The sequence below is a fragment of the Xiphophorus maculatus genome, chromosome 22, assembly GCF_002775205.1.
Source record: "Xiphophorus maculatus strain JP 163 A chromosome 22, X_maculatus-5.0-male, whole genome shotgun sequence".
In the NCBI taxonomy this organism is placed as follows: domain Eukaryota; kingdom Metazoa; phylum Chordata; class Actinopteri; order Cyprinodontiformes; family Poeciliidae; genus Xiphophorus; species Xiphophorus maculatus.
In genome coordinates, this window is record NC_036464.1 from 1,955,670 (window position 1) to 1,970,953 (window position 15,284).

The window sequence follows — 15,284 nt, forward strand, 5'->3', positions numbered from 1 at the left end:
TTCAAGTCTGTTCAGCTATGCTTCTCTCCTAAATGAAAGAACTAAACTAACTGATGTTACTGTTAACTTTCTACTATTTCTTCAACTTAGAAAAATTACTCTTGGTTAAGAACTCCTGGATCTTTTGCTGCTCTGTCATCTTAAACTCCCATTCTCCTGAGTCTGGCAACACTAATCAGATACTCCCACAGCATCCTTCCTGATGAAAAGGAGTTGTCTTATTCGTAGTCACATCATTCATGCTCAGTATGCCCATTCAGGAGAATGGATTATTGCAAAGTTGGTGACTTGATATATCTGCACGGGTTTCCATGCTGAAAGGTTTTTGTACATGACTCTGTACCTTCTAAATAGTTTATATTTAACTTCTGCAGATTTCTTAGTGTCCTATATGCAAGTATCCAAAGTTTTTGAAAAAATAACATCTCCTAGGTAACCCTAGACACATGTAATAAACATAAATGGTCATTAATTAAAAGGTGTGGACTTTATATTTAATATGTTTAGTAAAGAGTAATTTGTGAATGTTTTAGGTAAAAGGTAGTCTGTTGTTTGAAATACAGATTGGTGGGAAAATATACTGCTTAAGCTGCTTCTCCCTGTGGTGAAAGACATTGGGTAAGTCAGATAATGCTTATTGTTGGCTGATGACCTCACCCAAAGTTACTTACAGAAATGCTTATGGGTGTATACTCTGAGTGGTGAGACTGGTTAGAACAGTTGGAGTTGACAGTAAAGGAAAATCAATGATTAGAGAGTCAAATTGAGAATTATGTCTCCTTTGTTGGCAAGTTTAATCAGGGTCTGTTCAACTGGCTACAAACAGCTTTGGCTTGTCCAAGGGATCAGGGGATGAGTTATTGTTTAGGGCAAGCTTTAAAACCTGTCAGTACTGGACAAAAGAAAATGAAATACCCATTATGGGATAAAAAACATTTCATATAGGAAAGGGGGTCTTTATTTATATCTCCCTTTTGGTGATATCTAGGTTAACTTATGTCAAGTCAAGTTAATTTATATAGTATATTTCAGCAACAAGGCAGTTCAAAGTGCTTTACACTATAGGTTATAACATAGTAACAAGTTATGAAACATCAAGAAACATTGCATTTTGTCAAATGCCATAATCAAAATCATGAAGCAAATATACAGATCAATGTTCCAGTTATTGTGAATCAAAAGCAACTCTAATCAGGTGAGTTTTTAATCTTAAAGTCAGGTCAGTGTGATGACCTGAAAAACACAAGGTATCTGGAGAAACTGTTGCTCTTCCCATTGAAAAAGTTGCTTTGGAACCTTTGACTGGCCATATATAACTAGCTAAGACAAAGGTGGGGTGGTGTTTTAATTCTTTTTGTAAAATTTGGAATCACTTTAAATTTAAATATAGAGGCAAGGGGCACAAGATGGTTGTGCTAGATATCTGGTGACAGCCTTATAGTACAAAGATGCTATTACTCCTCAGACTGGAGCTTTCAATGTACGGTCACATCTAATAAATTAGTCTGAAATTATTTCAAAACAAATTGACCTCATGATTTGCTTTCTGTAATGTTCCTTCCATAAATTTGTTTAGTTTCTGTTAAATGACTAACAACCTTTAACAATACATTTATTGTGTCATTATGTTTATTATTACATTTTTCTCATTTCAAATATATAATGCTAATTTGTATTATTGCTATAACTATATTAAGTGGAAGAGGTTATGTTTTATTTTTAACGTATCTGAGGTAAAGGGTTTTATAGTATTAGAAAAAGAAAAAAGTCACATGGGTTTACTACACTGACATCAAATAGTTTATGTTTGTACCACCTGAGGGAGACAAATCCCCTCTAATAAAAAATCCAGTTGGTTCCCACTTAAAGCTGATTATCAGTTCCGCTTCCAGAACTGAACTTGGATCAGGAAAATAATTAAATAAAATGTTAGTTTGTGTTCACACTGGGAATCATGTGAAAGGTTCATATCTTCAGACATCATCACGTGATTTTTTTCTTTGACTCACTAGTTAGACCAGTCTGACCAGTCAGAGCATGTGTTGTTCACTGAGGCAAGAACCAACCAAAAGCTCTAATCACTTCATCATTCCATCATGAACCATTTTATATCAACTTTTAATCTTTGTTATTAATATTTACTCAAACTCACAATGACATTCTATTTTCCATGTGTTTTTGGTGCTCAGAAAAACTTCAGGATGTCTATTTTTTATTTTGATATTAACTGACCTGACCTGCTACCCCTCCTACTTGTCCCGCCTCCATTACAGGCGCAGCTCCAATTCATTTCAGGAAGCAGCTAAACTCTGTCACAGTTGGTTGGGTCCACACTTCAACTCGTTGGACCATATGAACAAACTGTAAGTTTGCTTTGTTTTATAATTGAACTTTGTCTTAATTATCTGTCCAGTTTGTTTCTGCTGTCTGATGTCTGGAAAACATGTTCACCTCTGGTTTAAGCACAAATCTTAATAACTTCCTTCCTTTACTTTCTGTTTGTTCCTCAATTTCTTCATTTTTCAGGTGTTCAATTTGATTTAGCTTCAGTTTTTCTCCTCCCAGCAGCTGAGATCTAAAGTGTGTCTTGGTTTGTATTTTGTGATTTATAATTCTCTGAAAACTAGCCAGTAAAAATAAGTCTGATGTTCTGTACCACAATGATCCTCTGCTGTTTCATCTATCAGCTGAAATGGTTTCAAATGTTGAACTGAGTCAATGTGATGGATTGAAGCTTCCATAGTGAATCAGTGTCAGTGAATGAAAACTTTGTTCCATCTATGACCTGACAGCTGATGCAGCTTCCTCTGACTGCATTCAACTGACACTGATATGAAGCAGAGAAGAAGAGCCAATCAGAGGAGCAGCTGATCTTTTTCCAGCTCTAATGATGTAAAGGATGATCAGAGCTGATGAATGATGTGTGTTTCCTCTGCAGGTGAAGGTAGAAAGTGTGTGTGAGCTGATGTGAATTCAGCAGCATGAATCAGTGTGAGGACAGAGAGGAGGGAGTCCCTCCCTCTAAAACCACTCTGTGTGGGGAAGATGAGAGCCAGAGCAAAGGTCAGAGGTGAGGTCACCATCTCTAAGTGTCCACAGCCCCTTTCACACCGCGTTCACACAATATCAGGGCCAAACAGACGTGGTGATGAAGCTGCTGCTGCTCCTCTTTGGTGCTTCATCCAGACTGAACAGAGCAGCCCAGCATGGTGTCAGTGTTTCTTCCAGCCAGCAAGTCCATGTTGCAGAAGCAGCTGAGTGACAGCGGCCTGTTGGTTAGAGCTGTGGGCTTCAGCAAGCCCCACAGAAAAAAAAATCACCAAATTCCAACACATTTACAGCTTTTTTTAACCAACAGACCCCTGAAGAATTTGAACAAAGCAATATGTAGTATAGGTATAGCGCATAGGCTACTAGACAGGATTTGATTGACTCACTGTGTGAATCTGTCTACTCATGACAATATGAATTTAGTATGTGAACACAACATTGTGCATTTAAAATAGATACTGTTGTTCCTCACTATGGATATGTAAAAAAGTGAGGCTACATTGTGTTTAAATTGTGTAGTGCAGTGGTCCCCAACCCCCGGGCCGCGGACCAATTGGTACCGGGCGTGCAAGAAATAATTAAATACTTCCGTTTTATGTGTTGAGTCTGGAGGATCTTTTATTTTGAAAATCCTTTAACCGGATTCTGTCGGTTACATCTTGAGTGTCAACATTGAGCCCACAAGCAGCAGAATGAGTTAGAAACAGCAGCAACTGCCCCCCGGTCCGCAGCAAATATGTGAAGTCTCGACAGGTCCGCGGCACTAAAAAGGTTGGGGACCACTGGTGTAGTGCATCATTTCTGCACAATTATTGTGTAGCATTCTGTAACTGCAAACAGAATAACAAATTTTACTTTGTCCCATCTCTCTGTTTAACAAGAACTTACATCCGCTTAACAGCAACACTAACAAATTATATTTTAGCAGTTTTAATCATAGCTTCTTGAACCGATAAGCCCTGCCCACTATAAAGGTTTTCTGTTTTTTAAATTTTTTTTCTATAGGATGGAGAAAGTCACACTTAAAAACGAGAATGAATCCAAGGACCTGTCCTTCAAAAGCCATGATTCAAAGGATATATGGTGGGATTTTAAATCAGATCAACCTCCACCACCAGAGAGGTGAGCTGTATCCAACTGTTGCAACTATGAGCACTGAGTCAGCCTGAAATGTTTTTATTCTGAGCAGGTGGAAAGAACAGATGTTCTTGGAGGAGTCCTGGATTCTTCTATCTCATGTTTAACAGCTCTGGTCTTGTTGATTTTGGGCCTCATTGATTAGACGCCTTCATTAAACACTTTTCTCTTGTTAAAGTGAAATATTTGGCCTGAACTTATCTTACTCTGATTGGGTCACTGTTGCAGAGTATGTAGAGGAATGTTTATTTCAACTGAGATGGAAACAACAACAATAAAATTATGATAGAAATTGATTTCATTCAAGTTTGTTTTCCGTGTGGTTTTACTTTGAGCCGTTTTATTTTATTTTATTTTATTTTTATTTTTTTTCTATAGGATGGAGAAAGTCACACTTAAAAACAAGCATGAATTTAGGAACCTGTCCTTCAAAAGCCATAATTCAAGGGATATGTGGTGGGATTTTAAATCAGATCAACCTCCACCACCAGAGAGGTGAGATGTATCCAACTGTTGCAACTATTAACACTGAGTCAGCCTGAAATGTTTTTATTCTGACCAGGTGGAAAGAACAGATGTTCTTGGAGGAGTCCTGGATGCTTCTATCTCATGTTTAACAGCTCTGGTCTTGTTGATTTTGGGCCTCATTGATTAGACGCCTTCAATAAACGCTTTTCTCTTGTTAAAGTGAAATATTTGGCCTGAACTTATCTTACTCTGATAGGGTCACTGTTGCAGAGTACGTAGAGGAATGTTTATTTCAACTGATATGGGAACAACAATAAAATTATGGTAGAAATTAGATTTCATTCAATAGTTCATTTTCCCCGTCGTTTCACTTTGAGCCATTAATTTGAATATATATATATATATTTTTGTCATTCAATAGTTCATTTTCCCTGTGGTCAGGCATGTGCAGGGGGGGGGGCTGCACCTGCCCCTTTTATGCTTGATGCCCCTAGTGCCCTTTTTGAGGTTTTTTTGTTTTTTCAAAAATTTATTTATTTATTTATTTATTTTAATCTGTCAGAATGCCTGCTTGTGCCCCTCAGCAATAATATTTAGCTAAATATAATAATTTAGCAAAATAAAATAGTCTGCTGCCCTCCGTCTAATTACTCTCAGTTTCTCTGCCTCCATGTTGTTCAGACTCCGGGTCCATGGTGAGGAGGAGGGGGGCGGATCTGTGCCTCTAACTATCAAATTATGGGCAAGAATATTTTTTCATACATTGGTTTGTGAATAAAAACGTAGGTCTGATGTTGACGTTAGAAAAACTGTTTCTATTTATATTTCCATAATTGTCCTCGCAATAGCAGGACAAAACCATCTCAAAGCCCCGGTATTTTTGAAGACAATTATTAGGTCCCCTTTTTCATTCTATTCACTGTCCATATTGGACTCTCATCCAATGGCTGTTGTGTAAACAGAATCTTATAAAATGGGTTATAATAATATTTCTATTTTCAGGACCCATCAGAAATTCCAACTTGAACCTGAACTTGAACCACAGCCTGACCTCATGTCAGTTGTGAGCGAGAACTCTTATGATTTTCATATTGACTTTGAATCTTCTGGACCCTCCTCAGAAAGGTGAGCTCTAAAGTTAGAAATATATCTATTTTAAGTAGAACTAAAATATTAATAGAGATAGAAATTATTTTAACAAACCTACTTCAAAGTTACCTATAAGCCATTGATGTCTGAGACAGTTCCATATAATCTAACAATAATTTTATCTACTATATAAAACCCCTTTAATTTTCCTTTTCCCAATAATACAAGTCTGATGTAGTCACACACAGCCACAAAAAGCTAGCAACTCTTTGGCTTGACGCTGTGAGTGCAGAGCCAGATGAGAAAGTAATTATTCTAAAGGGCCCATGAATTAAATACGGACAATGTACAAAAAACGGAGGATGACGGAAGGTTTATTAATGAGCTGGTGTGTTTTAGACAGTTTGCAAAACCAAGAACAGAAGACTGATCCAGATCAACATACCCAGTCATCTCTGAGTAAAAGGACATTATTTTTTAGCTCTTTGACATTAAAATGATGTTTCAGCGACAGCTAATCTTTTTCCTGCAAAACTTGTCAATGAAGATCAGAGTTGATGTGTTTCAGAGATGTGTTTCCTCTGCAGATGAAACAAATGATCATTTATCTGTTGTAAATATAGTTCTATATGTTAAAGTATAATACCCTATGTTATAATTAAATTGAAAAATATTACTATGATAATTTACAGTTTTCTTTTTTTTGCTTGGATATTCTATATGATTTTTAAAAGACAAGAAAATAATTTTGAATATATATTTTGTTAAATCTTTAAATCAAAACTGACATCTAGCTGCAGGAAGGTGAAGTGATTCTAATCTGTAACTGTGTAAACTGAGTCAGTTCCACCGTTTTTGAAAGGTCAGTTTAGGTCTTTTTCATCTACTGCTATTTTCATGCAGTGCAGAGTGTGTTAAATATATTTTCTGAAACAATGCAGTAAAAGTTCATAGGAACAGTTTGTCATTCTGTGAAATGCTGGCTTCCATAACCTTCACTTGCCTCTAAGAAATTGTTGAAACTCCCAACACATTCCCTGCTCTTTTCCAGGTGCTTATACTGACACAAAAAGCATCCATGATAACAAATGATTAGTGTAAAAACTTTTGTTTCTTATTAAACTTATTTTATACATGTAAAATATATAAAGGGAAGGACATATGAAGATATATATATATATATATATATATATATATATATATATATATATATATATATATATATACATAGGGACAAATACATCAGGGACAAAGCCTCAACAGACAATGTGCTCAGTGAATATCTCAGACAACAGGGAACGGAGGTTGAGGTGCCAGAGATACCATCATGGCAGGACAAGCCCCTACATGGGATGTACCACCAGCAAATAACCCAAGTGGCTGATATCAGTAAATCCTACCAATGGCTGGAAAAAGCTGGACTCAAGGACAGCACAGAGGCCCTCATCCTGGCCGCCCAGGAACAGGCCCTAAACACCAGAGCAATAGAGGCCCAGATCTACCACACCAGACAAGACCCAAGGTGTAGGTTGTGCAAGGAGGCCCCTGAGACAGTCCAGCACATAACAGCAGGGTGCAAGATACTGGCAGGGAAAGCGTACATGGAACGACATAACCAAGTTGCAGGCATAGTGTACAGAAACATCTGTGCAGAATATGGACTGGAAACCCCGAGATCAAAGTGGGAAACACCCCCAAAGGTGGCGGAGAACACCAGAGCTAAGATCCTGTGGGACTTCCAGATCCAGACAGACAAAATGGTAATGGCGAACCAACCAGACATTGTCGTAGTGGATAAACAACAGAGGAAAGCCGTTGTGATAGATGTAGCAATACCAAGCGACTGCAACATCAGGAAAAAGGAGCACGAGAAACTAGAGAAATACCAGGGCCTCAGGGAGGAACTGGAGAGGACCTGGAAGGTGAAGACCACAGTGGTGCCTGTGGTCATCGGGGCCCTCGGGGCAGTCACCCCCAAACTGGACCAATGGCTACAACAGATCCCAGGAACAACATCAGACATCTCAGTCCAGAAATGTGCAGTCCTTGGCACAGCCAAGATACTGCGCAGAACCCTCAAGCTCCCAGGCCTCTGGTAGAGGACCCGAGCTCAGAGGATAAGAACCACCCGCGGTGGGTGAGAAGGAAAAAAAAAAAAAAAAAAAAAAAGATATATATATATACAGTATATATAGTACAGACCAAAGGTTTGGACACACTTTCTAATTGAATTCAATGAGAAGGTGTGTCCAAACCTTTGGTCTGAACTGAGTACAGACCAAAAGTTTGGAGACACAGTTGTGTCCAAACTTTTGGTCTGTACTGTATATCCCTTCATGGACATTTATTATTTGTTTGTGAGTGAAATGTGTGTGTGCAGGTCTGTGTGGCTAGATACTATGTGAGCAGATATTTCATGGTTTATCCACAGAATGAGCCAGAAGATATCAGAGATTCCCAGTGGTCCATCTGGCCCCCCGTATCAAACACAGCTGGACTCCATATTTATGGTCTGTACAACAACTACTTTTCCATGCGTTCTTTGCACAGTATTCTCCATGCTGCACAGACTGACCAGAGGGCTGTCTGTCTGTGCAACAAGTAACAGATATATTGGCTGCATGATTTTAGCTAGTTCTTCATTTATTATTTTGTTCCAGTTACTGAAGGAAAACATTGTCACTTTTGTGACGAATGAGTTGAAGAAGATCCAGAAGGTTTTGAGTCCAGAAGACCCAGAATGGTCAGAGTGTGAGAGAGATGATGAGGAGTTCGAAGGTGAGAATGAAGAGCAGAGGAAGAGTAGCAGAGAGGCAGTGATGAAGATCACAATGAACTTCCTGAGAAGGATGAAACAGGAGGAGCTGGTTGAGCGACTCCAGCGCAGTAAGAGAATCTATACCAATATTTAACCTGATAATTCAGTCACTTATTCAATCAAGTATTGATGTCTGTGGAATAAGATATTAAATAGACCATCAGTAACTGTTTCCATAAATAATTGTCTTTTCACTCAGAACATCTTACTGCAATTGGTCAACATAAACTAAAATCCAGTCTGAAGAAAAAGTTCCACTGTGTCTTTGAGGGAATCGCTAAAGCAGGAAGTCCAACCCTTCTGAACCAGATCTACACAGAGCTCTACATCACAGAGGGAGGGACTGGAGGAGTCAATGATGAACATGAGGTCAGACAGATTGAAACAGCATCCAGGAAACCACATAGACCAGAAACAACAATCCGACAAGAAGACATCTTTAAAGTCCAACCTGGAAGAGACCAACCAATCAGAACAGTGATGACAAAGGGAGTGGCTGGCATTGGGAAAACAGTCTTAACACAGAAGTTCACTCTGGACTGGGCTGAAGACAAAGCCCACCAGAACATCCAGTTCATATTTCCATTCACTTTCAGAGAACTGAATGTGCTGAAAGAGAAAAAGTTCAGCTTGGTGGAACTGATTCATCACTTCTTTACCGAAACCAAAGGAATCTGCAGCTTTGAGCACTTCCAGGTTCTGTTCATCTTTGATGGCCTGGATGAGAGTCGACTTCCTCTGGACTTCCACAACAAGGAGATCCTGACTGATGCTACAGAGTCCAGCTCAGTGGATGTTCTGCTGACAAACCTCATCAGGGGCAAACTGCTTCCCTCTGCTCTCCTCTGGATAACCACACGACCTGCAGCAGCCAGCCAGATCCCTCCTCAGTGTGTTGGCATGGTAACAGAGGTCAGAGGGTTCACTGACTCACAGAAGGAGGAGTACTTCAGGAAGAGATTCAGAGATGAGCAGCAGGCCAGCAGGATCATCTCCCACATGAAGACATCACGAAGCCTCCACATCATGTGCCACATCCCAGTCTTCTGCTGGATCACTGCTACAGTTCTGAAGGATGTGCTGGAGATCAGAGAGGGAGGAAAGCTGCCTAGCACCCTGACTGAGATGTACATCCACTTCCTGGTGGTTCAGACCAAAGTGAAGAAGGTCAAGTATGATGAAGGATCAGAAAAAGATCCACACTGGAGTCCAGAGAGCAGGAAGATGATTGAGTCTCTGGGAAAATTGGCTTTTGATCAGCTGCAGAAAGGAAACCTGATCTTCTATGAATCAGACCTGACAGATTGTGGCATCGATATCAGAGCAGCCTCAGTGTACTCAGGAGTGTTCACACAGATCTTTAGAGAGGAGAGAGGGCTGTACCAGGACAAGGTGTTCTGCTTCATCCATCTGAGTGTTCAGGAGTTTCTGGCTGCTCTTCATGTCCATCTGACCTTCATCAACTCTGGTGTTAACCTGATGGAAGAAAAACAATCAGCTATCCCTACATTGTTTCACAAATCAAAAATAATATCTCTACACCAGAATGCTGTTGACCGGGCCTTACAGAGTTCAAATGGACACCTGGACCTGCTGCTCCGTTTTCTGCTGGGACTTTCACTGCAGACCAATCAGAGACTCCTTAAAGGTCTGTTTACACAGACAGGAAGTTGTTCTCAGAGCAATCAGAGACTTTTACAAGGTCTGCTTGTACAGACAGGAAGTAGCTCTCAGACCAATCAGAAAATAGTTCAATATATCAAGGAGAAGATCAATGAGAATGTGTCTGCAGAGAAAAGCATCAATCTGTTCCACTGTCTGAATGAACTGAATGATTGTTCTCTAGTGGAGGAGATCCAACAGTCTCTGAGTTCAGGAAGTCTCTCAACAGACAAACTGTCTCCTGCTCAGTGGTCAGCTCTGGGTTTCATTTTGTTGTCATCAGGAGAAGATCTGGATGTGTTTGATCTGACGAAATACTCTGCTTCAGAGGAGGCTCTTCTGAGGCTGCTGCCAGTGGTTAAAGCCTCCAACAAAGCTCTGTAAGCAACCAGGGGCGGTTTTTTGTTTATCTGTTGAAATAAGTTTGACTATTTATATTTAATCAGGAGGATATTAAAACATATTTAATTTAACTTTAATATAGCCACTGTTGTAAGCTTTGAAATTGGCATTTAAATCAAAAGATTCATATTGATATAAAGACCCAGCCATTCTTTAGTAGCTGGGCAAAAAATGTTCCAAAGTCACTCCTTTGTTATTTAGCTGTGTGCTTAGGGACATTGTGTTGTTAGATGGAGAACCTTCAGGTGCTAACTTAATTTTATTTTTATTTTGAATCAACTACTCTAGGCAAAAGTTAATTCATTGATTAAACATCAGTCTTATTACCTTTTTATTGTCATTCTTCAGACTGAGTAACTGCAACCTTTCAGAGAGAAGCTGTGAAGCTCTGTCCTCAGTTCTCAGGTCCCAGTCTTCAAGTCTCAAAGAACTGGACCTGAAAAACAATAGTTTGAAGGATTCAGGAGTGAAGCTTCTATCTGATGGACTAAGGAGTCCATACTGCAAACTAGAGAAACTAACGTAAGTATCAGAAACCAGGATCTGACTTCCTAAGCTTGTTCATAAAAGATTTCTCTATGTATAATACATAACATTTATATATTCTACATAAATGTTATACACGTTGTGTAAATTTTTCACTCATTTCTCCAGAAAAATTATAAAAATGAACTTGTGAGGTGTCATTGTTTTACAGTATATTGTCTTCTTAAACAGTGTATGAATAGTGTGAAATAAAAAACAAAACACTAATAGATTTTAGAGTTTTAGAAAATAGAACTCTGCCGATGAACATAAAGGATATATTTTTTGTCAACAACATAAAAAAATCAAGCGTAGAGTTTTTTAGACTTTCTCTCTCAAAAATCAATCCAACCTTCACTATATAGAGTATCAATATTTTTGCAATATAGAGTACCAGAATATTAAATCATGTTTGTTGATTTCTGTTATTGCAGCTTGTCAGGCTGCCTGATCACAGAAGATGGCTGTGCTTCTCTGGTATCAGCACTCAAATCAAACCCCCATCATCTTCAAGAGTTGGATTTGAGCTACAATCACCCAGGTGACTCAGGAGTGAATATGCTTTCGGCTGGACTGAGAGATCCACATTGGAGACTTGAAATGCTAAGGTATGGCAAAACCTTAGCCATATCGCTGAAGATGACAGGCTTGTTCTTCTTGTCACTGAAGTATTTTTTCTTTTATGTTGGATAAAATATTGACAGTAATAGTTACACATACAGTAGCTTTTTTTCTGCCGCTACAAAAACAGAAAAGCTCACAGTCTCCAGGAGTGCTGTATTTTCCGGACTATGGACGTATCCACAAAAAGCCGCACCCACAAAGTTTTTTGAAAAAACTGCAAACGTACATATATAAGCCACACCGGGCTAAAAGCCGCTGATATCTCCACCGCTCTCGGTTTTCCACAAGGACTCACAGAAGGGCTGCGTCCTTAATAAATCTGTTATTAAGGACGCAGCCCTGCGTCTCCAACTCCGAACCGTGAATTCGTTCACGCCGAGCTTATGTGCAGCAACTATCTGTACTGCCAGATTGATAGCCTTCAGCTTAAAAGCGGCATAATATAAACTTCTCCGTGTTGTTTGCATGATGAAGGGGTATGAGTTTAAAAACATTTCTCCGTCATGCCTGCTGCTAGCACATGCTTGTTCTAAATAAAAATCAGCACTTTTTTCTTTGATTTTCAATTATTCACTTCCTGCTAAAGAGCCCCGTGGCAGTTGAAGAAAAATACACAGAAAAGCCGCATCGGGCTCTGAGCTGCTTGGTTCAACACGTGGGGGAAAAACAGCGGCTTATAGTCCGAAAAATACGTTAGTACTTTCCCATTGGACAGAAAATATATTTAGACCTACATTATGTCAAACATATTTTTGGCTTTAAATAAAGGATTACATTTTTTTCTGTGCAGGGATATTTCAAGTACATCTTTTGGCTTTACACCAAGGGCAGAAACAAGGAAAATCTGGTACATTAGTCAAACGCTGTTTATATGACAAACTTAAGCTAAGCTGAGTTTGTATGTCAATTCATAGTGTAAAATTATGGAACAAGTTAAATGAGGAGTTAAAACAAAGTCAAAATTTAATGCAATTTAAAAGGAAATATAAGTAGGTCATTTTCACAAGACATAGAAATATGGGTGAGAGTAAATTGAGGCTAATGCATATGAGTGTGTGTGGGTATGGATGTATGGATGTATATATTTAGACATGATAAATGGAAAATTAATCAACGTATGTTCATTTTTTAATTTTTTTATTTGAATTAATAATGAGGGTCCATCTGAAAATAGGCCATGAGTCTATCATGCTTTCTATCATGTTCGAAATAAGTAAATAACAAAGTTATTGCAGCATAATCTAATAATTCATAGATTAATTGGGTTAGTTTTGCATTATTCACATGTAGATTTTCACTGTGAGTAATGTGATTTTAGTTATTTAAAAATGTATTTTACTATGGTTCAGAGGAATTTACTCTGACTCAGTAACACAAATGTTCATAATTTGTGTTACAGCAAACTATAGCAAACATAATCTGCTATGTTTTAGCTTTTTCTGAGACCATGACTATACTTATATGATTATACAGCTTAGCTGTGAATAACAATTGTCCTTGAACTCTCACTGCATCATATTTGTGCTTTACATATACATGAACAAGAAAAGGAACTAGAGCATTTTTTATGAGAGCCATGTAATGACCATGTTTGCATGTTGAAAGAGACTTATGTTTATTCATCCTTTTCTCTTTCAGGGTGGAGCCTGCTGGTAACCGATATTTAAAACCAGGTCCATGGAGGTGTAAGTTTATTTCTGTTGTTGATTCATGACATAAAAGCAACTCCTACACAACCACATTCGTTGTTTGTGATATATCAAAGTATCAATAAACCAGTAACTGTACTCAAATTGTTTTTTCTCTCCATCAGATTCATGTCAGCTGACATTTGACCGAGACACAATAAACCAAAACTTCCAACTTTCAAACAACGACAGGAAGGTGACAGATATGCAGAAGGCTCACTCAGATACTGATTATCTAGACAGAAGAAATATTCCTCAGCTGCTGTGTAGAAATGTTATCAGTGATCGCTGTTATTGGGAGGTTGAGTGGAGAGGAAAAATAGAGATATCAGTAACTTATAGAGGAATCCGTAGGAGAGGACTTACTAATGACTCTGTGTGTGCAAAGAGTGATGATTCCTGGAGTTTGAGCTGCTCTGACGACGGTTACACTGTCAGTCATTATAAGAACAGGAAGCTCCTTTCATCATCCTCTTTTTCCACTGTTTCTAACAGAGTAGCCGTGTATGTGGACTGTCCTGCTGGCAGTCTGTCCTTTTACAGAGTTTCCTCTGACTCTCTAATCCACCTCCACACCTTCAACACCACATTCACTGATACCTTGTATCCTGGATTTACAGTCCTACCGGGCTCCTCAGTGTTCCTGTGTTGAGTATTAATTTCTTGCCTTCCATACCATACTTGATGGTTGACATACAAATTGTTCATTTGTTTTCAAGTCAAGTTACTGTGGTTGTGACATATTTAGGTTTTGAGGTCCAAACGAGTGATACGCCTTCCACAGCCAATTCTTAAGGCTAACTGTAGACTGATAACAAATTAAGAACTTGACAACTTATGATCATGCTTAAAATGCTGTCAGGGTGGTTTATAAATGAAAATACTATATGGTTATTTATTTTTGTTATGCGGATCAGAATTATATATCTGTAAACTACATTTTATATAAACAGCAGTTCTCTTTTACTCCAGTCTTGGACTTCACTTGTTCTGTATTGTTAAAAATGATCTGTGTTCCCACTTGTGTTTTACTGTAAGATGTTGACTTCTGATGCTCTCTGTTCTTATCTATAGGGCATCATGAATATATGGGCAGTGCTATGAAAATTAACTTCAATCCAGATTTCTTCTTCTCTAACTTTCCTGTCTAACTTAAATGTTCCAAATCATCAAACAAATTTTTTATAACAGACAAATAGAAAGTAAATGACAAAAGATTATTTCATTTATTACAGGAAAAAAGCTTGGGAAAAATGGGTGTGAATAAAACTTATTTAATCATTTTCATTCTCCTTCCCATCAATATTTTCATGATTCCTGCGTGAATTTATACAACTCAAAAAGTCTTTAAACAAACAAGTTCATGTACATATACCATAAATATACACAATCACAAGTGCTTGCACACATAGAAAGGTATTTTGTTCTATATAACACAGTAGGAGTGTAACAGGTAAACATTTTATGGATGCAAACTCGACTAAAAGCCCACCTGTTTAGGATTGTATTTGAAACATAGTCAATTACAAATTTATTGATGGAACTTGACTTAATGTCGTGTTTTGATTGTTGATTCTATGTTGCATTGTGTTTCTGTGTTTGATATGATGTAAAGCACTTTGAAATGCCTTGCTGCTGAAATGTGCTATACAAATAAAATTTGATTTGATTTGATATCATCACATTTTGTTTACATCAGGATTATGCAACAGGCCTCAGAGGGACATAAAACCTGTTTAACATTCCAAGAGAGAAATCCTACATGTGAGTTTACAAGAACCTGGAAAGAGGTCACACTGCTGTAATATATAAAATGGAGG

The 15,284-nt window shown here is 38.2% G+C and overlaps 1 protein-coding gene across 4 annotated transcripts; it reads left to right on the forward strand.

Moving 5' to 3' along the window:
* The first annotated feature begins 3,034 nt into the window (after positions 1-3,034).
* LOC106699839 (NLR family CARD domain-containing protein 3-like) lies at positions 3,035-14,952 on the forward strand. 4 transcript variants are annotated; one of them, XM_023327900.1, is made up of 11 exons: positions 3,035-3,070; positions 4,057-4,173; positions 4,567-4,683; positions 5,659-5,781; positions 8,177-8,255; positions 8,406-8,631; positions 8,763-10,605; positions 10,976-11,149; positions 11,587-11,760; positions 13,415-13,461; positions 13,590-14,952. In XM_023327900.1, the coding sequence occupies exons 2-11, from the start codon at positions 4,058-4,060 to the stop codon at positions 14,114-14,116; spliced, it is 3,426 nt and encodes a 1,141-aa protein (XP_023183668.1). In that variant the 5' UTR covers positions 3,035-3,070; position 4,057; the 3' UTR covers positions 14,117-14,952. The 4 variants fall into 4 exon arrangements, with proteins under 4 accessions (XP_023183668.1, XP_023183670.1, XP_023183669.1 ...); XM_023327902.1 differs by lacking the exon at positions 5,659-5,781; XM_023327901.1 differs by lacking the exon at positions 4,567-4,683.
* The last annotated feature ends 332 nt before the right edge of the window (positions 14,953-15,284 follow it).